At 40.7% G+C, this 26,113-nt stretch overlaps 4 protein-coding genes across 7 annotated transcripts in view; all 4 read right to left on the bottom strand.

The window, feature by feature from the left end:
- vipr1b (vasoactive intestinal peptide receptor 1b) overlaps positions 1 to 730 on the bottom strand; it is a 42,094-nt gene extending 41,364 nt beyond the window's left edge. Inside the window, exon 1 of one of the 2 annotated variants that reach the window (XM_029457989.1) lies at positions 534 to 730. Coding sequence is in view for 1 of the 2 variants with exons in the window: in XM_029457988.1 (XP_029313848.1) it covers positions 269 to 271 (3 nt within the window). In the remaining variant the exon portion in view is untranslated. Of the gene's footprint in view, positions 1 to 268; positions 382 to 533 lie in introns of those variants that run through there. The other variant, XM_029457988.1, reaches the window with a different exon arrangement.
- A 10,013-nt stretch (positions 731 to 10,743) lies between these two features.
- Positions 10,744 to 17,523, bottom strand: LOC115025837 (proteoglycan 4). 3 transcript variants are annotated; one of them, XM_029458319.1, is made up of 17 exons: positions 17,083 to 17,523; positions 16,658 to 16,701; positions 16,352 to 16,416; positions 16,147 to 16,259; positions 15,846 to 15,906; positions 15,551 to 15,728; positions 15,328 to 15,420; positions 15,041 to 15,121; positions 14,629 to 14,799; positions 13,799 to 14,499; positions 13,062 to 13,523; positions 12,279 to 12,885; positions 12,121 to 12,191; positions 11,678 to 11,818; positions 11,408 to 11,568; positions 11,207 to 11,297; positions 10,744 to 11,064 (listed from the first exon to the last, which is right to left on the bottom strand). In XM_029458319.1, exons 1-17 carry the CDS (start codon positions 17,104 to 17,106, stop codon positions 10,982 to 10,984), a joined length of 3,147 nt encoding a protein of 1,048 aa, XP_029314179.1. In that variant the 5' UTR covers positions 17,107 to 17,523; the 3' UTR covers positions 10,744 to 10,981. The 3 variants fall into 3 exon arrangements, with proteins under 3 accessions (XP_029314179.1, XP_029314178.1, XP_029314177.1); XM_029458318.1 differs by having other exon boundaries at positions 11,408 to 11,571; positions 15,328 to 15,417; positions 17,083 to 17,521; XM_029458317.1 differs by having other exon boundaries at positions 11,408 to 11,571; positions 17,083 to 17,520.
- Positions 17,524 to 22,052: 4,529 nt separating this feature from the next.
- On the bottom strand, positions 22,053 to 24,038 carry LOC115025763 (uncharacterized). Its single transcript, XM_029458227.1, has 7 exons — positions 23,939 to 24,038; positions 23,683 to 23,827; positions 23,480 to 23,593; positions 22,799 to 22,943; positions 22,569 to 22,717; positions 22,319 to 22,446; positions 22,053 to 22,204 (listed from the first exon to the last, which is right to left on the bottom strand). The coding sequence occupies exons 1-7, from the start codon at positions 24,036 to 24,038 to the stop codon at positions 22,053 to 22,055; spliced, it is 933 nt and encodes a 310-aa protein (XP_029314087.1).
- Positions 24,039 to 25,347: 1,309 nt separating this feature from the next.
- LOC115025662 (nanos homolog 2-like) lies at positions 25,348 to 26,059 on the bottom strand. Its single transcript, XM_029458088.1, has one exon. It carries the CDS (start codon positions 26,023 to 26,025, stop codon positions 25,573 to 25,575), a length of 453 nt encoding a protein of 150 aa, XP_029313948.1. The 5' UTR covers positions 26,026 to 26,059; the 3' UTR covers positions 25,348 to 25,572.
- Between the last annotated feature and the right edge of the window lie 54 nt (positions 26,060 to 26,113).

Genomic DNA, 26,113 nt, shown 5'->3' with positions numbered 1-26,113 from the left:
GTCCGGGCAAACTAACAAACAAGCAAAACAAAAGAAACTAGTCACAATTTCTACTGCGGGCGTGTTGAGCCCCAGCCACAGACAGCTGGTGCGAGCCAAAGGCTCAGTGAATACGTTTACAGAGAGACATTTATACTCTCTGAACTGAAAGTGAACCGTGCCTGTGTTTGCCTGTAGCTTCAGAGCTGTCAGTCACAGTTTTGATCCTCAGAATCGATGCTGTTCACAGGCAGTAGCTTGTTGATTTATAAAAAGTAAACTCTCTTACCATGCAGAATACAAAGTACAGCTGTCATACAATGGCAACATGTCCAGGGTGTTTCCCTGTCTGGTGCATGCTGGGAGAGGCTTCACGATGACAAGGCAGCGTGTTTAAAGTCTTTCCGACGTGTTACTCACACACAGGTGAAACATTATTTCTCATATAGACATATATATTATATATTCACTTTAATGCCGAAGTAATAGCACCTTTCAAACAGGCCTGAGGCTGCAACTAAAAAGTTTGTATTATCGATTTGTTATGAACTCACCCAAACTCAGCACACCGCTGGTGGTGATAAGAAGAAGAGAGTTTTTATTGTAACGGAGGATCAGGATGAAAGGCAGGTGACTGGGAATGGGCATCTGGTGCCAGCGGGGAGGATTACAGATGATGGAGACCGCCGCTGGCGTTAGCAGAGAATAAGAGAGAAGCGGGGCAAGCAGTGGTTGCTTTGAGGCTAGTAGATTGGCGGGCTGGCAGGGGAACAGGAGGACTTACAGGCGGGTGATGATCAACTGAGTTTTAAACCTGGGGTACATACTGCAAGCTGATGAGCTGATTAGAAGCAGGTCAGCTGATTAGAGGAAGGTCAGCTGATTAGAAGCAGGTCAGCTGATTAGAAGCAGGTCAGCTGATTAGAAACAGGTCAGCTGATTAGAGGAAGGTCAGCTGATTAGAAGCAGGTCAGCTGATTAGAGGAAGGTCAGCTGATTAGAGGAAGGTCAGCTGATTAGAGGAAGGTCAGCTGATTAGAAACAGGTCAGCTGATTAGAGGAAGGTCAGCTGATTAGAAACAGGTCAGCTGATTAGAAACAGGTCAGCTGATTAGAGGAAGGTCAGCTGATTAGAAGCAGGTCAGCTGATTAGAGGAAGGTCAGCTGATTAGAGGAAGGTCAGCTGATTAGAGGCAGGTCAGCTGATTAGAGGCAGGTCAGCTGACTGGGTGAGGTGATGAGCTGATTGCTGACAGGTGTGCATGATGAGCAGAGCCTGGAGCCAGGAGAACAAGGAAGGGGGACCACACCCTTGATTAGTTAGTTAATAGTTTAGTCTATAAAAAGCCCATTATAATTGTATGTCGTTGACCCCCTAACGATTTGTGTCAAGTAACTACTCAATGCTCACACAGCAGTAATATAGGCTGATGTCCCCAACCCCCCTCTGCGTGCCTTGAAATGACACCCCCCCCCCACCTGTTCAGATGTGTGAATAGTTGGCATTTGTGCTTAAAATGTATTTAAAATAATTTGCTCTCCATAAATCTTGTGAAAGAGCTGAAGTAGAAGTGCTAGTTAAGATGTGTTTGCTGCATCTAAAAGTGACTCATTCCTAAATACATTTCTCTAATGTCAAGGTTTCAGCGTTTAATGTCAGTGAAGTGTATCGAATTAGTGTCTGCAAGGTTGTTGACAGAGAACTCGACAGCATGGGAACTTAATTAGAAAGACCGGATTAAAAAGGTTCATCTGATCCATTAAATAAACTTGCCCCTAAATGACTCCAACGCCGCCTGAGAGCAACACACCTCACTTCATCTGTCCAAGTCCAGCGGAGAAAAAACGATTTCTTGATTAGTGCAGCCGCCATTATGTTTTTGACCTTTAGAGGCTTCAATAAACAGTTCAGAGCAGGTCTGGAAAAGAGAACTAAGATAAAAAATAAATAATGTATTAGTAAATGTCAAATTGTTTGGTAAAAGATGCAGTGGCTTTCTGACACCAGTATCATCATTTGTGCAAAAGCATTGTTTGGTGCTGTGCAGCCCCAGTGATCACACACACACACACACACACACACACACACACACACACACACACACACACACACACACACACATTTCATCTTCACACCAACAGGATTACACTGATTGCATCATAAATCAATATTGTTTTGACGCACGAGAAAAGACTGAACACAGAGGAGTGCTTTTTTCTAAACATCCTTGTGGGACACAAGACAAACCCTCTTATAGTGTTTGTTCCTCTCCACATATGTCACACCCTTTATTCATTATCTTCAATTGAATTATAGCGTTGGACTCAATTAAAATACCTCTGAGGTACATCTTCTACTTGGTTTCAATCCAACAGACATTTCATTTTCTAAAAACCCTCTGCAAGCCAGATTAATTTATTTGAAATGCGAAGGTCTCCGGCCGTCAGACTCTGCATTTCTTTCTAAAAGGCACCTTCACCGCCGCAGAAGCATCAGAGACAATGCGTTACCCCGACCGACGTATACATCTAAACCTGCAGTTAACGGATGCAAATCTATGATGCCGAGGGAATAAATTCACCATATAATGCGTTTTGTGGACATACATATTTCTTATTTTCCTCCTCCATCCTTCATAATGCTGTCGCCTCACAGTACATGGCCGAGCATACAGAGTGGGACAAAATATTAACTCGCACAGCCTTTGATGCCGACTCTGAATGAAACTGCTATTTAACAACAACAGGTGTCCAGAAGGATCTAGTTTACCAAAGTACACGGAGAGACTTGCGTTAAAGACATTTGTCATTGTGCACACAGACAGTCACGGACCAGGCTGGTGGATTTGCACACGGCTGCTCTTCACTCATCATCACCGTCCCCTCCACTGCTTGATTGCTTGAGCTAGCTGTCATTTCAATTATGGTCAGAGAAGAAGATGTGCACTTACTGAATTTACCCTGCCTCTGGAGCGCTGTGCATGGTAGCACTCATCATTGATTCTTGTCTTTACAAGGTGTAAATGGACATCGTATTTGACGGAAATGTACAGGGTTTAAAAAACTGGATGTACCCGAAATCATTCAATATTTTAACTTGATTAACCTCCCAGATACCTGAGACAGTGTAAAAAAGAATGTTTACTGTAGAAGTTGCATGAAAGAGGGGGATGCTTTTGACTCACCAGAAAAATGACAGCAACCTATTTGATTAAATAAAGAAGCCTCTTTCCTCTGCGTGAATATCGTCTGTCCGAAGCATGTGATGTCGTGTGACATTGTTACAGTGCTTTGTGGTTCATATTCTGTCTTCTGCAGAAGTTAACGTTGGTTTCTTTTAACCATGACGACAGTCTTTCTCCAGCCTTCCTCGTTCGTTCTGGCTCCATAAAGCGGCACGAATCACTATAGATGAAATGTGACAAGCCCAAAAGTGTGTTATTGTCTTTTAGCTCATTGTTTTGGTTTCATGCCCCACAACTGTATTGGTTTGCATCATCAGCGCTGCTGCTTTGTTTCATTTTTCGAGCTTTAGAGCAAAAGAGCTTGATAAACTCTACCTGCTAGCACCCAACAGCAGACACACACACACACACACACACACACACACACACACACACACACACACACACACACACACACACACACACACACACACACAATGACAGACTTGCAAATTTAGCACATTTTTGGTTCATATCCTTCTGGTAAAGGTCTTGAAACCAAAAAGCAGACATGTTCCGAGAACAGAAATGATATTCCACAGTATGTTATTGCAGATACAATCGACTTACGAGCCAAACATCAGCTGGCAGCTTCAGTCACAGCAATGATTTCCTTTCGTGCAACAGTTTTGTACGTTTACCTTGAGCTGTGCTTCACAGGACTCACTCACCAAAAGGATCAAAGGTATTGAAGAAACCTCCCATTCAATTACAGCTCAGCGTGTCATGCACCCTTTATGACTTGCACGCACATGACTTCACAGCGGGTCGGTTAAGTTAATAACCTTCTGAAGATGGGAACGCACTCGCCTTTTTTGATGGATTTTGCCCGCCATGTTGGTGACTTGAATGCTGATGATGTTTACCAGGAAATTATATATCTAGCTGTTGTTTCGGGCATTTCGGTCAATCCGTTAGGTTAGCCAGTATTGTGTATTACAATAAACCAATGCTGCTGTCTCCGTTTACCAGATTATAACGTCAACAGTGATGTATGATGAGGCACATATTCATTCATTCATTCAAAAAACCAACAGATACATGATGTGTGCGTAGGAAACCACGCAAGATGAAATAGCAGGTGCTCAGACGTGGTGCATTCAGGGGTAAGACCTGTAACTGAAGTGTAAAAACTCTTGAGCTGATACCTGTAACACACAGCTGAAGGCAACAAGTCAACGTCCTTCATCGGAGGTTGTCAATTAAAGAAGAGCCCTTCAATGAGTGATGGTCTCAAACTTAAATATATGGCTCTTGAATCAGTATGCAGGAGGTACCTGAGAAGGCTGACTCAGCATCTGCCACATAATGTTCTCCAGCAGATGGATTTGAGAGAATACTGGCTGCTTTTCAGCGCTATTACATCAGCTCCAAATTCACAAGGTGAAAGAGCTTTTACACTAATTGGTGGCTTTATGAGTGTGACAGAGTGGGCAGTCCTGCTTTACCAGCCTCCTGACATAACATCCCTCCACAGGGCGCAAGCTGGTCGACTTTGATTGGAGCCATAAATAAACCCAACCGTGACGATCCTGTCCTCAGTTCGCCATCATGAACATCCTGTCGAGTCACACAGGGAGGAGGTGAGGTTTAAGTAACGCTCTCGTGTCCGGAGCGATCAGTGTTCTGTGAAGAGCTCCCGGCGTGGTTTAGGTGTGTGTGTGACGACACAGAGAGGTTTTGGGAAACAATAGCACAGAAGAATAAACTCGATCACGGGTGTCAAACATGCGGCCCGCGGGCCAAAACCGGACCGCCAGAGGGTCCAATCCAGCCCGCGGGATGATTGTGATGGGTTTTGATCATAAAGTAAAAGCCTTTGCAGACACACTGTGATCAGTAAGTTGTAACACACATGTGTAAATGATAAACTGACACTATTGTTGAAATTAAACCTTCTTCTTAAGACATTTCAGGTTCTTCATAATGTTTTGTAAAAAGATTAAGATTTCTTGCACTAAAACGAAGGGAACATGTGGAGTTGTGGTTATTTATATGTTATCATGCTGTGATGTTACTGCTCCGGCCCACTTGAGATCACATTGTGCTGCATGTGGCCCCTGAACTTTTACGTAAGTAGGAAGTGAAATACAAAAGCTTTTCATTCATTCACTCAGAATTTGATTGAGTGTCTCTCCAGCTTAGACTTAGAGTTTGAAAATGTAGAGCTCTATAGCATAACAGATTGTATTTCTGAATTTAAAGCCGAACGTGTCAGACGCGGTGCCTCGCCCTGCTCGGATCTTTGTGATTCGCCTCCACACTTCAGTGGGCTTACTGATGATACTTCTTCAGGCCTGTGTCAGTGAAAGAGGAATATCAGGAGGAGAGACAATGGCTGCTTCACATGGTGGATCATGCACGCTGCTAATGTGATTGTTCACTCAATCACTGTGCAATGACTTTGTTAGTTACAAGTCAGCACGCAGGAGATGATGAGCTTGATGATATGGAAGGGGAGTTGAAAATAAACTAAAAGATTAATCAATGTCTCTCTAATACAGCGACAACAACACATTTGTTGCAGAGCTATATTAGATTATGTATTTTTGAGGCCATGTCTTGATTGCAGTTTTTAGATTACATTTCATTTAATGATAAATAGGCTATGTGTGATGTTTTCTCGTAATTTAGCAAGACATCAGAGCATTTTCAGGGATAAATTGGGAACACCGAGCATACTTTTTCGGGGCTTCTGTCATCAGTAATTCCCTCTGTGCAGGTCTAACTTCACGGGGAGAAATATGTGGCTGTTAATGGATTGCAAACAAAAAAAGAACAGGGAGAAACCTTTAACTTATTTCAAGGTGACTTTTGGTTATTTCTGCTTTACTGGATGGTGGGAACAGGAACTTTGAAAGTGAGTAAGATGACACGCAGTAATGCTCTGAGGCTAAAGCCAACCTGGGATGTCATGGCCACGTGCCATTTAATTAGTTTAAATGTCAGAAATAGACGCTTCAGACTCAGACTTCTTCTAAACCATTAGATCAATCTGATGGTTTTTGGTTGGATTGAATTCTTAGTAGCACACGGCTGAGAACTGCTGCAGCAGAAACAAACACCAATTAATCTCTTTCTCTTGTCCTCCATATCTCTGTGACTAAATCTGTTTATCTCAAATCTAGCTTTAAAGATTTTCTTTTCCTTTTGGCGCCAACAGAAGACGACAGACAGAGAAACGACGTGTGTTCTGATGAGCTGCGATGACACCACCTGAATGACAACGCAATCTGATTGCCCAGTCTGTGAAATAGAAGATGCTGCCACTGCTGATGGAGCGCTATTGGAAATCAACAACCACTTTCCATGAAAATAAAACAGCAGGGAACACGTTCAAGATCACGTGCATGACATGTTGTCGGTGATAGATTGGATCTGTTATGCTGAATGATTCAGAGTTTGCATGTTTTCCAACCGGGTGGAGCTGCTCAGGCCAGGTTGATTTTAATCTATCTTAATGTTATTTATCAATGTTTACGTCTGCCTGGTCAAGTTTGCATTGACCACTTGGACTAACAGGAGATTAATGTTTTAACCTTTTAACCTTTCAAGCATTTAAACATTACTTTTCCCTGTCTATCTTCAACTGTACTATAAAATAAAAGCAAAATGAGATCTATATATATATATATATATAGACATAAAACAATGTTTTACACATGATGGGTATGTTATTAGTTGTCTCCAGTAGACGTAGAAAGCTCGGTTTAAATTTGATTACTTTAAAATTTAACTGAATTAGTAATCTAATAAAACATTTTATAGTGTGTGTGTGTGTGTGTGTGTGTGTGTGTGTGTGTGTGTGTGTGTGTGTGTGTGTGTGTGTGTGTGTGTGTGTGTGTGTGTGTGTGAAATGTTTTGGGGACTTTTAAAAAACGTATTTATTATTATTATTATTTTATTTATTTATTTTATACATTATTTTATTATATTTAAGTGTAAAAACTTTTCTTTGAATTTCAATATATTACAATTTAATTTAAATAAATCCTTTGGTATTTTTCTTTTTTAGTTAATTACTTTAAAATTGAACTGTATTAGTAATCTAATAAAACATTTTATATTGGGTGTGTGTGTGTGTGTGTGTGTGTGTGTGTGTGTGTGTGTTATATTATATATTATATTTAAGTGTAATTTGAATTTCAATATAATACACAAACAGACCTATCTACTGTATATTTATATTTCCCCTCTTCTTGCACCCTCTAGTTTTAAATCTCAGAGCCAAAAAGCCCGCAGGCCGTTCATTGATTTTCTTTTCAAGCAATAATTCTTAACAAGCCTATTATGTTGACAAGGAACCCGGTTGAAGCTACCAAACCAAATGTCAAAAGATAATTGGAATATAAGATTCAAAGGCTGTTTTTGCTCCCAGAAGCCTCGTCAAGGCTGTGACCCTGAACATTTGCTCTATTGTACCTTGGATATTAAAATGTAATTCCTTTTCCTTCATTCTCAAGAGAAACTCAGGTCCAAGATGAATCTACCCTGCATGGATTTCCTTCGAGAGTTCTTCCTGTGTGTAATCATAAGTGTAACAGAGGACCACCAGGACTCGAGGAATGTGCGAGGTTGTGGGTGGATGTGACGAGATCGGGTGCTGAGGTGTGAGACAGGTGGAGGTTTAAATCTGTGTCTGCAGTCGTGCTTTTGGGTCCTCTTTCTGCTGGTTTCCAGTGTGCATGAAACAAGTTTAACTGTTTCCATTCCTAATTGTGTCTTTCTGACAATTGCAGTTGCCCACTTTGCCCGGTTGCCTAAGTCAAGACCTCTGCTCCCTTTCAGGGTGAAGGAGCATCGGGGTTATCAAGTGGGCACCAAGCTTCATCCTTTATTGTCAACAAGAGTCACCAAGCTTGCTCCAAAAGCTTGCTCAGTGTCAACAGATGCAACACATAACCAAAAGGACCTCATGTGCACATTCTTCTGGTTCCAATGCTAAACAAACTCATGTAAACAATATTATAATAACTTTCCTCTGTATATTTCCACATTGCACAATGGATGTGTATATCATTTATTGTCTTAATGACTTGAGCATTCGTCCTGTTTACAAGAAGGAACTCTTCCGTAGAGATTCTCCTGGGATAAGCAACTCTCTCTGTTGTTTGTTGCGTAATTCAGGATGCACATTTGGGTGTAAAAGTTACACAAATGCCTCTTATATTGTGTATTTGGTGCAAAATAGGTGTTTCACAATAGTTTCCTGTTATTTGCCTGAACCTGAAAGAATTCCTAGATTGCTAGAGGATGATTCATGGAGCAACACCTTCACTGTAAAGAGTTTATTATTCCCTCCTGTCGCCCCGTAACAAATGTTCAGAGACAACTTAAAACAAAGGAAGGAAAACATACTCATTGCATGAAATCTTTTCCGAGAACTGAGACTCAGACTAATCACAGAAAACGTGTATAGACTTTGTGTGGATAATTAAAACCATGACATTTAAAGGTCAGCAAAGGTAAATACTGTGTAATTGACAAACTGTGATTATTGAATGTGCTCTGCCAGTTTCTTCAGGCTTTCAATGCAGTGAGTATGAATTGTTTTATTCTGAAATGTACATATTTGATACGGCTTATTAACTCCTACATGCACATTACAGTTCCATCTAATGACACTTTACTCACGACTGTATCTGTATTAACTGTATTGTCACAGGTTTCCATCTGTAATAAAGCTTTTAAGCGCAGTTGAACGAGTCATTACTGTGTCAGATTCATTCGATGTGAGTTAGAAAGTGCATTTTGTTTGTGAGGGCTGAGATTAAGCTCCGTGTGTGGAGCAGACTCTCATGACTACATTATTCAGTGACTGTCTCACCACTTAAACAAAGTTACCCAAGGATGGGACTCAGGTTAAAGCAGCAAACACAAATACACAGCACATTTCTTTCACTTTTTTGTTTTGGCTAGCAATGGTCAGTCGGTTTTATGAAATGTGGTGGACTACTGTTATCATGTTCCCCAGAGGATGAACCCTTTTACCTTTGGGGATTTCCTGACTTTTCCTTTAGCACCACCATGAGGTTGATAATTGTGGGTTTTAGTGAAATGTCTCGACAATTATATTGCATGGTTACTATCCTCGGGAGGAACTGCCACACAAACAGCATATGCTCAGCCCATTAGCCAATGTTAGCATGCTAAACTAAGCCATCTCAGTTTAACACCTATTGTTTATGTAAACACAAGTAATTGATTTCATTATACCTGCTAAACATCAGCATGTTAGTGATGTCATTGTGAGCATGTTAGCACCTTTAAACAGATGGTTAGCACGCTAGAGTTAGCAAGCAATTAGCATGCTAAACTAAGATGGTGAAAAAAGCCATCTCAGTTTAACCACTATTGTTTATGTAAACACAAGTAATTGATTTCAATATACCTGCTAAACATCAGCATGTTAGTGATGTCATTGTGAGCATGTTAGCACCTTTAAACAGATGGTTAGCACGCTAGAGTTAGCAAGCAATTAGCCTAGCACTAGGCTACATCCTCGCAGAGCTGCTAGCATGGCGCTAGACTCTTAGTCTTGTTTTAAATTCACTTGTTTAGTCTTTCTGTTCTTGCTTCCTTTAGTCTCACCTTGTAGATAGACCTAGGTGAACAAGTTAAACTATGTTCAAGTTAGTCAGTTAAATTAGAATTACCAATAAAGGTTTAGTAGTGTCTATTGTCATAGTGAGCATTGTAGCATGAGTAGCATTTAGCTCTAAACAGTTAAGTCTAATTACAGCCTTTTAGAGCAAATCCCATGTGTACAGGCTAGTTAGTCTTGTTAAGTGTCATTTTATATTCTTTGTCTTCCTGCTTGTTGTTTTGTCGTTTCATCTCCGGCTCCCCTGATGTGTAACTGTTACAATCATAGAGTAAAACAGATTACTCACTCACCATGTGGCATGTCTCTAGTGTCACCAACACAAACCAAACAATCCAACACTCAGCATCATCTTAAAATGTTCCTTCTGAACACAAAATCTTTCACAAACAACTCACTCCTCCTCCTCTTGTGTCACAGGAACACAGAATCAAAGATGCTTCCCAGCCGTTTCACTGCACAGATGTTTAGTTACAGGCAGCATATTCGCTCGCAGACATGGTTTATAATTAAAGACCCGGGAGGCCGTCCCCGTGTGTACTCTGGTGGCCGTAGCAGCATCCACTCCTCTGCAGGAGATCCAGCCCCGGAGGCAAGTCAGACTGCTGGTGCACAAGGCACAGCTAGAACTAGACGGTGAAAAGAGATAAATTATCAAACTGTTGCAAAGACACCGTTTTTCCTTTGCGTTCAAGTGAGGGACATTGATAAGTTTAATTTGAGTGGCTCTTTCCATAAGTCTGTATCAGAGAGCAATCCCAAGGTTCTTGTTAAAGAAACATGTTGGCATCCGTGTATCATAAACAATTCAGTGGTATGGGACAGGGGGGGGGGACTCAAGATAACATATTCACATACAGAAACATAATTCAGTCTTCATGAAGTAGGTCAGTAAATGTTTTATGACATAAAAACTCAAGTAACGAGCACAAAACCTTATTTACAAATCATGTTTACTTGTTTTATCAGAATTGTTTCATTACAAGCAGCACTAAGGATCAAATACATTCCTTAATGTAAATTAAAAACTAACAAAAGTTTTCTATTTACACCTTATATATTTCCATACAGAAAGTAAGTACATTTAAATACACTAAATAATGTCACACATCCTTTTTTTTTTAAATTCTACATCGTAAGTGTGTTTGGTCATTTCTTAGAAAGCTGAACAACTTCAGTCTGAACTTTCTGCTTGTATCCTGGTGAAGTACAGGACTGCCGGCTGTGCGGTGACGTTCTGGATGCTGTAAGCGCGTCCTGAGGGGAACAGAACGGTAACATCAGTATAACACAAACACACAATTACATCTAGTAGAGTTACAGCTAAAAGCTCTTCAACATCTGACATTATAGAGAAGAATTAACTCAAATACAATTAAGCATGAGATCTTATTCTTACCACATGGCACCATGAAGGATTGTCCGGGATTGGAGCGGGACTCCTTGCCGTCGATGGTTACACTCACAGAGCTTGTTAATAAGTTAAAAACCTTTAAAAAAAACAATGAAAGAAATTCTTTAGAATAACATTTTTTTGCAAGATCTGTGGTGTAGAGGAGGACGGAGGGGCAGACAACAATGCTATGAGAAGTGTACTGACTGTTGTGGCGCTGTGATCCACCCACAGAGGCTTCTTCATGTAGGAGCCCAGCAGGATCTTTCCGTTACAGAAGGAGCCACAGTTCAGGTCCACCAGGAAGCCGATCGCTCTGCCTTGATAGAAGTACCAATCAAACTGTTCTGGAGTGACTTCCGCACTTTCTGCTACGAGTTTAAAAAAGAAAGATTCAATGGCAGTCCTTTCTGCTTGCTCCTTGCATCCATAAATTATTTTTTAAAGCGTCTTTTTCTCCGATATGATATTTTTTACCTTTGACCGGGATAGACCAGAGACTCTTGAACCACTCTGTCAGGTTGGCTTTATCCTTCGGCTGTAAGACCAGCGGTTTGAGAGGAGGCGCACACAGATCTGACACGCCGAGAGCAGCATGGACTCTGGGAGGCGGCAGAACTGGAACAAAGTAAAGATAAAAGTAGAAGTTCATCATTCTTTTAAAAAAGGGATGGATGACAATGAAACCAGCAGGTGGAGCCGTTTGAACTGTATCCCTCAGGGGGGGTATTGAGTAGTGTTTGAGAGTTGTATATATTAATTGAACATTTAAAAAGAAAGAAAAGTTAAAATGGTCACATTTGAATAAGAACATGTGCGGGGAAACACTCAAAATAAACAGTTAGTGAAGTAAATATAAAAATCTGGTTGAATCATAAAGTAGATTTATGTATTAACGCGTTTAATGTGTGAAAACATACTCAAGCTGTCGTTCTCCTCGTACTCTTGCAGCTCAATCATGGACGACGGCCCACTTCTAAAGTGTTTTAACCTGCCAAAAGATAAAGAGAATGTTTGTAAAACTCGTAGACAATAAGGAGAAGGTGTTAAGCGTAACAACATTTAGATTTCTCCTCACCTGTCCTCTGATTGACACTTGCTGTCCTGTGGCGTCTCATGGTGTGGAAGGCTGTCCTGTGTGCTCCTGCACTCACCAGCGTCCACACTGAGAATATCTTTATCGGTCTTACTGAATACTGTACAGTCAGTAGCAATGACTTCCTCGGCAGGACGTGATGTGACTTTACGTCTGCTCTTCTGACCCGTTTCTGTGCTGCCAACATTCGTGGTCTCTGTGACTGAAGTGTCTGTAGACGGGGCCAGAGAGCGTTTGACAGTCTTACGAGTCGACAATGGCCGCAGTTTCGGGAGAGGCACAGGAGCTCCCCCGAGTGGTTTTGATGAGACTGCCATGTTGCCATTTTTGGGAGTCCCAAGGCGAGGAGATCTTCTCCGTTTAGACCGCGGTTTTCTTTCCTGATGAGGTTTGGGCTCCTGCTGCTGAGGCGGTGAGGAGATGCTCTCCGTGTTCTCATACATGTCATTAACCGTCCACCAGCTCCCGGGAGCTTTCCTCCGCCGTCTGTCTGGTTCTGCTGCCCTGAGTTGTTCCCTGGGTGCTGTGGGACCAGCAGGGGCTCGGGTGATAGAGACGTTATGGTATACTCTTTGAAATACCTGCTCACCTGTAAAACATAACATCTTAGTAAGTTACAGAGCTTATTGGTTGGTCTTTATGTTTACAAAACATTTACTTAAGTAAGACTTAACATTTTACTACTAGTGGACTATTTTTAAATTGTGCAATTGGTCCTTTTCCTTAAGTAAAGTACAGAAGTACTTCCTCCACCGTTGACCTTACCTGAGTTATGGCTGAGGTCTCTGTGTGAGAGCACCAAGGGGCTAGACTGAACATCCTGGTCTGCAGCCTCCTGCTCCTCGAACGGCTCGGCATCAAACGTGTGAAATACTTTGCCTGCCGTGTCTCCTCTTGTGTTTCCGTTTTTGTTCTGAATTCTTTTCTTTTCTTCAGCTTTATTTGTGTTCCGACTGGACGACGGCGCAGGCTGCGTCTGATTTATTTTCTTTAAAACTCTGCCCTTCTTATCCTTGACAGGTGAAAGTACTGCTGCGCTGGGCTTTTGGTTGTGCGGCTTTGACTTCTTGAGTGTGGGCTGGTTGTCTCGAACCTTTGCTGCTTCAGTGATGGGATGCTTCACCCACCCAGGCGGCTTCCTTCTCCCAAGAATGTGACCGTCTGCAGGGGAACTCCTTTCAGACGAATCCTCTTCCGTTTGTGCTTCACAATTCATGATTTCTTTGTCTGTAAGAATAAATAAATACATATAAAACACTGTATAGACCTTTTTCTACTGCTTTTCTAATTATTAAGAATATAGCAATTCATTCACTAACTAAATGTTGGTGGTGCTCAAAATTGGACTCTTTAAAACTGTTTTACTCAATACAAATATTGATGTCATGTCAACATGTGGGGTCTACGAGAGCAGCATATGCATTAAGAAACATATACATTGATTAATAACTGGCAGATTAAATGTCAACACATAAGAGATTCTAACAGTTGGAGGTGCTTACTTGAAAGAGAATCCAGGTGAGCTGCTTCTGCCTTCTCCTCACTGCTCCGACTTTGTCCCTTCTCAGCCTCAACACACATCGTCTCAGATCCTTGCGTCACCTTTCTTCCCTTCTTTAATGACCAGCTTGTCTTGTCATTTTCATTCCCGTCTTTTAACGACTTTGATGTCTTTGTGTGAGTTTTCTTTTCCATCTTCGGAGTGGGCTTTTCTTCACACGTTTCCCAGCTGGCTCTGTCTTTAGCGTGCTCCTCTTCCGTGTCACTTTTTTTAGACGGTACCTTTTTAGGTCGTTTCTTTTTGTTTGGTTTCTCTTCTTCCATTAAGTTGCCTGCAGGAAGCTCCTCGGGGCTGGATAATTCACCCTCATCATTTCCAGGCTCAGTCACCTCATTCTTCTTCTCTTTTCCTCTCATCTTCTTCGTTTTCTGATGGACAGTCTGACTTCCCAGTTTGCTCTTTGTGTGTTCCGGTTCCTGCCGTTTTTGTGCAGTCTCTAGTGGGCTGTCGTTCGTGCCCTTGTCTGTTGAGCCGTCTTTGTCTGTGCTGGACGTTCTGCTCAATCTCTGTTTCTTGCCGGTGGCAGTTTTAGTTGGGATGGAAAACCAAAGCGTTCTATCATCCTCCAGAATCAGGAAATCATCGTCTGGCTCTGGAGGAGGAGGAGTGGGTACTTTCACCGGTGACAGAGACTTCCTGGAACTATAAAAACAAATACATGACATTCATTAGTTTTTGTGTTGAAGTAAAAGAGCCATTAGTTTGTAAATACAAGTTGGTTGTTTCCATATATGGCGACAATTAATGAAGTGTACCCTTATCTCAACTCACCACAGAGGTTTGGGCTGTCCAGCGTCTCGAAGCTTCTTAAGAAAAGTCGCCATGACCACACGGGTGGACTCCACAGATGGCTGCCTGTGAACATTTTCAGACTTCTTCTCAGGACCTGCGAGTTCAGGCTCCCGTGTGACTGCTGACTCAGGTGGGTCTGTGTTTTCTTGCCTGGAAAAGAACAAGAATTAAGTTATTCAGTAAAATTAAAAATGGCTCAGTATGCTGTACAGCTGCATTAAACAATTGTGTGAGATTTTAGTGAATTACATTTTTATTATTACTCTTAGTACCAGGTACTAAATGCTCATATTGATATTAGTTTTAAATATCCAGTACTGTTTGGTCTCTAGATATTAAGTGAAAGCATGAAAATAAGTGAAACTTTACATCACATGTCATCACTTCTTACCTTTTAGTTGTTCTTTTGCCCTCTAAAACAGCTGTTTGAGTTTTCTTGGGTGTTTTCTTTGTGAGTTGGTGACTCTCTTTGCTGCAGGACAAAGTCAAAATGCATCACATGCACATAAGTTAAAGCAAACGCTCATCTAAAAAGGTCAAACACAAAGTAGACCTTACGTACAGCAATGGTGACTTGTGTATTGCAATCCATCAAGTACTGGCGGAGCGGGATTAGTTTGCTGCAAGCTCCCAATTGCAGTGGAATAATCATTACATGGAGAATTAAACGGCCCTTACCATGATTCTTCCACCTTCTTTTTGTGACTGGACATCTTGGGTTTGTTAAAAACAATGTTCCTTGGAGGAGACACCAACTCAGAGTCATCACTTCTAGAGGAAAAGACAATTATTGAAAGAAACTTGCTGTAAATCAACGAGAGAACATACTGGCTCCAGGTGTTAGTGTGCACTTCATACAAATAACTTATTTACTACATGAAAAGCATGAATAATAACTTACTGCTCTGTGACGTGTGGAGGCTCCGTCTTTTCTTCTTCTATTCCTTCATCTTCACAGGCAAAGAGAACTGGGGACATAACTACGTCCTTTTCATGGTTCAGCTCTTCAACAATCATTTTCTCTTCAATAGGGCTGGACGTCTTCACTGGCATATGTGCTTTGAACGGGATGTCCAAATCTGCAACAAGAAAAACATTTTTACCCAAAAAGAAAAAGTGCAAAAAGTGTCTCAACATTTCATATTTGTGAATTTAGAAACTATTTCCTCAGTAAAATACGAGTTTGAGTCTCTTACCAGTGTCTAGTTTACGACTGGACGATCTTAACGCGGGATGCAGTTTATCTCCTATAGGACCCTTAAAAGTAAAAAAAACAACAACATATATTTTAAGGCTCATCACATCTAAGGGCATCAACTATTGTGTGATTCAAGATAAACAAATTATTTAGAGACTTCTGCTACATTCAAAAGACACATCACTGACTTAAGATATTCAAGATATGTTGCCTTATTATCTAACTTAGTAGCAAGACCCCTTTTGACTAGTTATTTGTAAAATCAGCAAAAGTCCCCGTAGAGACAGACTGTACATTACCATTTGGGATCTTGGAGGTTTTGTTAGGTGTCCTAACTGGTTTCTCTCAGTATCAAAAGTCTGGTGCAGAGAAGATGGGGGTGGCAGGTCATCATTACCATGTGAGGATGAATCTGAAAACAATAGTTTAGTATAGGTCAACATAATGAATACGGAAAACAAACTGCATGATATTAAAGCAAAAACAATTACACACTGAACTCACCCAAGTCGTCAAACATCCCATCAATGTCTCCCAACGTCAGCAGTCCTGGCCATTGTTTAGAGGAACTGAAAACACAAAGGTCAGGTTATTATCATAACTAAAACAAAAATGTTTCACCCAAATGTTGAGGCACTCAATACCATTTAAATCTGCATTACATACGAAATATGAAAAAGACATTGAAACATATATAAAACTAAGATCTCAACTATTTAATTAAAGTGCATTAAATGCAACAACTGCAGAAATCCCAAGTGTATGCTGTCTAACTGACCCACAGAGCACATAATTACTTTACAAACGTACCTTTCATTGTTTGTAAGGTAGCAAAGTTTCCTCTTTGGTCTCCTCTGAAAAGATATAGAGAAAGTTACTAGGGACTATTGTAATCTGATTACTTTATACATGGGGTTGGGATAACACCTAACATCATCACTTGAACATCACATTTAGTCTGTTGGGTAAACAAAGTTAAAAAAGAAACTAACTAACTAAATCAACTCAAACTGAAGATACCTAAATAACCTTTAAGAATTTTAGAATTAACTTTATTTCACGGCTGTTGCATTGGTTTTAATCTAACATCAGCTAACAGTTACCATAACGTTAAGTGTACTTTGTAAACTGGAAATAGGAGTGTACAGCCACCTTCCTCCCTCTGTTGTCGTTAACGGTACATTGTTTGTTCAACCCTCAGTAGTGCAACACAAAAAGAAAAGACTTGAACTTACCAAGGCAGGGTACTTCGTCTCCATTTATGTTAGCCAGCTATGTCTATCTTTTAACGGCAACGTCAGTGAACGTTATGCTAACGGCTATATCATTTTGTTTTTAATAACTGCTCTTACTCGGCTAGCACCCAAATTGCATTTATTTGAACCCGCTCTCTAAAAAAAAGTTAGGAACGACTATATATTCATGTAAAAGCTGGTTAGCCAGTTATGTTTCCCATTTGTATAACTAGCGTTAGCGTTAGCGTTAGCAAAACAATGGCGCTGTTGACTATTTGTAAATATCCCGCGCACTTATATTAAGATGCTTACTGTGCCCTGAATATAGCCTCTCAGGCATCACTGTTGACAATTGTATCCGCTGTGCTTGAAATATATAATAGTATAGTCAAAGTATAATATGTATAATAAACTGTACGTAACTATCTGACTGATTGAATTTCTTGCTCATAGAAAAATACTTTGATTATCATAGACTTGTTGCCTGAAAGACTATGCTCAGGATTATAATCAACTCAATATATATTTCTTCTTCTACGTTTTATTTTCCGGCAGACTGAGTCTACAGCTGGTGCTCCGCGTTGCTGCCCCCTTCAGGTTAATCATGGTATTAGATATTACCAACATTTATTTATGCCGACCGCTCACTCTTGAGAAAATATTAGTATGACTGTTGAGATTACAGATAATTAAATATATACTTAAAAATATATGATAATAAGAATTTAAATACTCTTTGATTTTTTCCCCCCATAAAGTTTCGCTGCCATTCAATTATTCACCTATATTTTGACAAAGATTTTAACCCTAACGACAGTAGACAATAACAATACATTCTAATGATATTAGATAATGACCATGATGTTTACACTTTTGGAGAAGCAACATATATTATCTGCTACATTACAAAAAAAGAGTCCACGCTGCTGTTAAAAACAGTTTGTATTACACATGATAAATTGCATGAATACTTTATTCCAAAAAAATATGTCAAAAAGAGAAAACTACATTTGATACAAAACTAACATACTGTGAAACTATGGGAAATACAAACATACATATGTTGTAATAGTCTCCTTATCAGAGTGTCATGGGCTGTGTTTACAATCCATATGTTAGAAAACAGCCATAAAAGGTTCAGAGATCAGTCAGCCAAAGTTGAAAATAATATTTTCATTAAATTATACAGATAATACTGGAGTAATTTTACAACATTTAATTTAATTTAATAATAAATGTACATAATAACACATGATAACCAACGTAGTAATGGCAAACAACGGTAGAGCTATTTTCTATGATGCATGACATCAAATGTTCATGTGTAATAAAAATGTTTAGCGGAAAATCTTTTTCTGCTTCTCAGCAATCTCTACCGGTTCCATGGCTCCGGGGCTGACGTCTGTGTACAGCGGCTGTCTGATGTGTCTCCAAACCACCAAAACAATCCGGATGACAAACAGCACCGAGGCTATAGCTAGCAGCACAGCTGAGAGAAGAAAGTCTAGTTAGTACGACTTTTTAACAGATGTTTATGGTCAGAGGCGTTTTTGTATGTTAGCATTCTAATATTTCCTCTTACATTAAACGTAAACACATTTTAATTTTCCTCAATACTGTCTTTATGTACTCATACTACTTTCAAGCCCAATTCTAGGACATCACTCTAATGACATTTTGTTGAGGTGATGTTTACAAGCGGAGAGATTATCATACATTTGCCACATATTATTATTGTGGAGTTCTCTGCAGAGTCTTACCAATGAAGATGCCATTACGACTGGGTGATTTAGCATCATAGTTTTTGTCCAGGTTCCCACACAGCGCCCAGATCACAACCGGGTAGATGATGAGGATGTACCGCACGTGTTTGTCAAGGACAAAGTTTTCCAAAACAAACCTGTGCACAAACACGTTTGCTTCAGAATCTCGCTCGTGATTCTTCATATGACTTCAAGTGAAGAGCGCTTACCACACAAGCAGCACGACGGCCAAAACCGAGTACGAGATGGTTGCAGCATCCGTTGGCAACATGTTTACTTCATAAGTCAGCACGATGCTCAGGTTGATTAGTGTTGCAATGGTTGTCCATGTTGTGTATACCATCACACCATTCTGAACCTGCGCATGTTACGTTCAGTTAATCATTGTACACTTAAGCCACGTTATTTTAACTACATGGGAACAAAATACATACAACCTGTCACATGCCAGAGTAAAACCTGAGCTTACACACTTAGTAATGAAATATCTGTCATACTAACCAGCACACGGAGGAGCCACAAGTCTGCGTTGTGGTATTTCTTAAGCCAGGCTCCATAAACATGAAGTCCGTGGCAGGTGAAGCACATCATGGAGTAGTTTGTGCAGATGACCAGGACGAGAAACACCAGTGCAGCGATCATTATGCTTTAGCAAGACACAGCAGAAAAACACATTTAGTTATGAAATGAAATATGAATATTTAAATTAGGTTGCTTAATTTTCACACAGTAATGACAGGAGCCAGTGGACACTCTTACCCTCTGTCCCAAACGAGTAGCCAGCCAATATTGAAACCCAGATTGAGGCACCAGCTAATGAAGAATCCATAAGGCAGCACTGCAGGGCTGCAGTAAACGTAGCCATTACCGTTCCTGCAAGAAGAAAACCCCTCAGTTGATCTTTCAGTATGAACGTATCCACAGAACAGTGATTGTTAAATACTATTTCTTTCTAAGGTTTTAAACAAGAGACTAAAAAAAGTTGGCCGCAACTTTCTGCAGAGTCCCGAGACGATGTAGATAATCATTGCCGTCAGCCAGACGTAGATGATGCTCCAGATGCTAAAAGTCCATCCTGAAGGTGTGATCTGCGTGTCGAACACTGCAGACACATTGGCTGTCGTGGTCTCATACGGACCTACAGGGAGACAAACGCAAATCATGAGTAAGAATGGAGAGGAGTGTATCATGTTTGTGATCAGTCACAAGCTTCCTTAACATCCTCTACAAGTTAAATAAATAAAAGAATGAAGCTTTGACTCACCGAGTCCAACTACAGACAGACCGTTGAACACCAAACTTATTGCAAAGCCGACAACAGACACCACTATGGCTGCGAGACGTCCAGGATTATGTTTCCCCATTGTTGTCTACTGTAATCACATGAAGCATATTCAACATGTTGAAGAAGACAAATGAAAGAATTACAATGGGTATAAAGGGAGGTCATCCTCGTGTTTTATTCTGAATGAACAAAGAAATGTGTCCTTGAGGAAGATGTGTAATCCCTTCCAGCTTCAGAGGGGTTGGCCTGCCTTTGAACCTGACCTCTGACTTTGGTAAGTGGAAATCACCTTTCAGACAATTACACCGAGTTGTAACTTGTCCTCACAAGTCACCGTCTGTCTTTGTTGAAGATCATCTTAGAAATACATTTTAAAAGCCTCTCATTCAAAGTGAATTATTATAATTATCAAAACTATTTGTGTAACTTCAGAACCACGTGCCACTGCTGCACACCGAGCTTCCTCCTTTCCTAATGAAATGTTTACAAAAGCAAAACAAATGGCGACACGATGACGACCTCATAAAGTCAAAGCAGACGTACCTTTCTCTGCTCCTCTCTTTGTGAGTCGAGTCATCAGAGTGACGACTTTTATATATGAGCTCGTTGTATAAGAGCGAAGTTTACGACACCTCGGAGCGTCACGTGCTCCTCTTATCTTGTGTACATTTCTGCCACAGTGCATTAAACTATAAGAGACGAACAAACCGTCATTATAAAACGCGTTCTTGGAGGTGAAACTAGAATGAAGGACGATGTAAATACTTTGTGTGAGGTCATTTTTAATTTGATAAATAGTCACTCTAGAAATGCACTTTTGAAACCAAGCTGGTATATGAAAGTGTAAAGATGTAGCTGTGTTGTCAGGTGAGACGGGAATATCACGTTCAAAGGGGAAGAACACCTACATTAAGAATTACAACTAGTTATTTCCATGGCCTGGAAAGTTCTGTCAATACATTTGAACTTGAGCGACACTTAAATAAGTCTCACACGTGTGATGTCATCAAGTATAACGTCTACAGCTGCTCCAGACACAGGGAGCAAATGAGCTTTATTCTATAGTGTCCTCAGTTCTGAACCAGAGCATGAACCCACACACTCAGAACCCTCCCCAGGTGCTCTGTAACATGTCTGTGGAGCAGCTCCAGACTTTATACTTGATCACACATCTGAGGTCGCAGGATCTGCTTTTGTAGCTCCTAACTGGCACAAGGTGTTTAGTCTTTTACAGTCAGGAAGAAGGTCAACCTCATGATTGAATTATTACACCAGACCCTGAACGACCCCCGCACATCCAGCCAGAAGGCCGAGTGTGCAAAACAAACATGGATGACAACGTTGGACTGGATTGCGCTGTACGCAGGGACGTCTGCGCTTGTCTCTGTGTATTTTTCATTTATATTTATGTTGTTTTCAGTCCTCTTAAGTTTGCGTTTTATATATATTAATAAACAGAAAGACTTGTTTCATTAAGTATCTTTCTATGTTGTTACTGCATCTCAAATGATCAACCAGGGACATTATCGTCCTGTTGGATTTAAAACGTGAGGCCTTTGTCTCTTATAAACCACAAATCATTCCACAAAAGCATAAATTGAGAGAAAGCAATATTTAATTTATAACAATATACAACATAAAAGTCAAAATGCATTAACAAAGACAAACATTTGTCATATTTGTATGAAAGATAGAGGTGAAATTAATAATGAATGTAGCCTGTCACTACAACTCAGAGTGCAGTTTCAATACTCAGTTAAATTCAGCATTATATATTTTAATATCACTTATTATAAAGAAGCTTTATTATGTGGCAGCTGTGTCTCTCAGGCAAAACAGTAATACATGACAATATATACAAAGCATTTAGAAAACATATATATCTCATGCAAAAACAATACTGCATCATTCATCCAACATTCTTATATAAATATATGTTTCTGCTTCTCAGCGACCTCCATTGGAGTCATGCTCTCTGAGTTGAGATCGTTGTAAAAAGGATCTTTGATGTGCTTCCAGATCACCAAAAATATCCGGCCGGCAAACATGGTACAGGCGACAGCCAGCAGCGCCACTATAGAGGAAAGAACATATGAGAGTGAAGCATTAGTGTGCAGGGTTTAAATCAACCCCAGTCCATGCCGTATTTGTGGAAAAGTGAACGTAAAAATGTTTAAAGTTCCTTTACCAACGAAGATGCTATTGCGAGTGTCCTCGTTTTTGCTGAACACCCCCGCCAGAGCCCAGATCACGACGGGGTAAATGGAGAGAATGTACCTCACATATTTGTCCAGGACAAAGTTTTCCAGGACAAACCTGCGAGAAATACAAAACATTTTTTGTTTTTATGAACTTATTCAAGGCAGTGGTGAAATGTTACCATGCATTCACTCAAAGCTCTTGATCTACTCTGTCCACCGCTGATCCTTCGCACTTACCACAAACAAACCAGTACTGTCAACACCGAGAGTGAGACGGTGGCCGCGTCCTCCGGGGACATGTTGGCATCATAAGTCAGCACAATGGTCAGGTTAATCAGGGATGCAATGGTTGTCCATGTGGCATAAATGGCAATACCATTCTGGACCTGTAATACAGACAGAACACACTTAGATGCAGAGTTTTGCACAAAAAGGTGTTTTGGGAGGTGAAGAGCTGCCGTACTGACCAACACACGGTGAAGCCACAGGTCTACTCGGTGGTGCGTTGTGAGCCAGGCTCCGTAGATGTGGAGACCGTGGCAGGAGAAGAATATCATCAGGTAGTTAGTCAAGGCGATGAGGATGAGGAAAACCAGCGCAGCAGCCATTAACCTTTGATGGGGATAAAAAGAATAAGGTGTATTTTCTTCCAGTGATCATGACGTTTAATCCGAGTGTTATCCAGTCGATGTTTCTTGACTGGATTTCCTACTTTATCATCATATTGTATTATATATCTACTCATATTGTCCAAAATCATCACACATGTGCCTGTTAGAGACCTACAATCTGTACAGCAGATGACAATATGGTTCAATATCTCCCAGAACCCTACCCCCTGACTCTAACACGAGACAGAAATAACAATATTGAAAATCAGAATTGCAATTTGAAGTAGATGTATGACTGAAATATACAGTGTCTTTCCAATACTCATTTAATTTGTGTTAATCGTATTGATTGTAGGTGGTGACCTCTATCTGACCCCATGACCTTGAGGGTTCCTTCATGTTTCCAGGTAATATCCCTTCAATGTGTTGAACAGGAAATATCATTTATCTTTGCGTAACAACTAACTGAAGATCTCAACACTATGAAACACGTCGCTGATTGCTTTCAGTTGAAGTATTTAAAAAGTCCCATCTCACTTTCTGTCCCACAGGAACAGCCATGCCGTATTTAAGCTCAAGTTCAAGCACCAAACGACGAAGAATCCATGCGGCAAAACTGGCGGGCTGCAGTAGACGTAACCATACGCGTTCCTAAAGAAAGAAGATCACAGAGGTAAATGTTTGCGTCAGCATACAAGACATCATGTAACCAGATAAAAAGCATTTAGGCTGCTTCTCACTTCCTAAAGATGCTGGAGACGACGTAGACCACCACTAAAGCCAGGAAGATGTAAATGATTGCCCAAATAGTAAAAGTCCATCCTGCTGGTGTCACCTGGGTTACAAACGCGTCTGAAATATTAGCGGTGGACTCCAGAAAGGGATCTTTGGAGCAAAAAAATACAAAATGATTGTAATAAGTTATTTTGACAAACTTTAAAGGTCAAAAGATGCAATATTTTTCTTTGTAAAATCACAAACGAATGTTAAACATACATATTCCCGGCCCCGCCAGAGCAGTGAACACCATAGTGACGACGAAGAACACCAACGCCAGCACCACGGCAATCATCAGGCTGATGTTGTGCTTCGCCATCGTGGACAAGTTATCTAAAAACACAAGTATTATAAATAAAACACACATTATAAAGTAAAAAACAACAACAAATAACTTGCTCAGCAGCATTAGACAAACCATGTAGATTATTCCTTTTAAAAATCTGTTGAGTAAAGAAGCTTTTGACGTACCGTGCGAAGTGTGATATAAGCAAGTGGAACGCAAAGACTGCTGTCGAGCAGAGGCTGCGGCTGCCTTAGAGAGAACTGGTTGTGCAACACTTTACGACACCGCGACACGTGTACCTGTTTGAAACTTATATCACCCACGTTTGCACACTTTGTTTTTGTGTCCTTTGTTGACACTTGATCTGTGAATGAATGAAAAGATAGAAATCTTAGATTAATGACTGCGCTTCATAACTGAATTATAAACTTTTATAAAAGCTAAACTTTGTCCCACTCATGTTTGGTAACGAGGTCTTTAACCCCCACTCACTGCTGTCTGTAACCCAGGAGGTGTGACCAGGTGCTCTTCCACTTTGAACTACTTGATCTTCAGAGTTGTCTGCTGGAAAACATGTATCATTATATCCACCCCGCCTGCTGCTTGTGCAACTCTTCATCCCTCCTGACTGCAACTCACCTGGATTACTCAACTTTACTTCAGGCTATGAAATTGTGCAACTCTTTATATATGTTCAGTGGTGGAGAGTAACTCATTACATTTACTCAAGTGTTGTATTCAAGCAAAGTTTGAGTATTTCAATACTTCTTGGTCTCAGATGGAAATATTCTATGTTTTACTTCTAGATGAGAACATCTGACGACCACATACAGTAGAATATGCCTCGCTGTTTGTTAAACTAAGTGTGTGAAGTAGGTAAACTTCCTCCTCAGCCAGCTACAGCATGTAAACATTAAAGTATCATTATAATAATAATAATATATAAGATCTATGATATAACTCTCTGTCTCAGAGGGTCATTGTCCATACACCTGTTTAGTAACAGCAATTCATCACCTTATCAAACAGCAGGTGTGAGCAGAGATCGCTTTTATAATTATTAAGAGTTATACAATGCTGACTTGCGTTTGCTTTTAGGAATGTTATCCAACCGTACCTATTAAATCTGACCCCAATTAGCCTTTACTAGTTTCTTACTCTACAGAACAGAAACTGAACGTTTAGTTAAAGTTTTCTGTTTTCAAACACTTTGACACAAACAACGAGGAAGCAGCTACGAACTTTTCACATATTTATTTCTTAAAATGTAGACAAAAAAGAGAATTTTACTTTTGCAGTTTCCAAAATGTCAGTAATTGACACTTGAGTTTTTCAAGGTTTATAAAAAAACATCCAACGCTGGAAAAGGTTGTTGATGACTAACTACCCACAGCAGACAGACTGCCTGCAGAATGACAATAACACATATTAATGTCAAAAACAACATAAAACATTTCACTTCAACCTACTTGGGAACCTTCACCAGTCTTTGTAAACATGAACACACAGCCAAAACATGTTTTGGTAATCATGAACAGTGTCATCAGTCTTTCAGTGTCCGGTACTACTAGAACCTGGACCCTGGCAGCATCCTCGCAGCCTCTTTGCGCTGTGCCTGCGGGCAGTACCGGCGTGTGTGAGCGTGGTCCCCGGTGGCTTCACAGATGGGACAGGTGTAGTTCCAGAGGATGGGGCAGATCACTTTCCCGTCGTCTGATTTCAACTTATGTGACCGGTAAACTCTTGCAGACTCCCCGTTCTGCTTACAGAAGCGGCAGTAGTCAGAGGAAGTCCCGCTGCAGCTGGTGTCAGAGAGGCTGCTCACTGAACTAGTGGAGTCTTTGCGGTCCCCCCGCCGAGAGGTTTGGACGTGGCTCCAAGGTGCTGCCGCTTCTTTCTCGGGGCCCTCGGTGTGTCTGTGGCCCCCGTCAGGATTGTCGCACAGCTTCTCCAGCAGTCTGCCCAATTGCATGTAGTCATGCCACATGTCGAAGCTCTGGACCCCCACTTGTCTTTGCATTGTTGACAATTTTTGGACACAGTTTGTGCGTGCGCTGGAGCGTCTCATATTTGTAGACGTCTGAAAAAAAGATCGATGGCAGGTGTCT

This window comes from Cottoperca gobio, chromosome 20, assembly GCF_900634415.1.
Source record: "Cottoperca gobio chromosome 20, fCotGob3.1, whole genome shotgun sequence".
NCBI lineage: Eukaryota > Metazoa > Chordata > Actinopteri > Perciformes > Bovichtidae > Cottoperca > Cottoperca gobio.
This window is presented reverse-complemented; position numbering and strand designations above follow the sequence as displayed.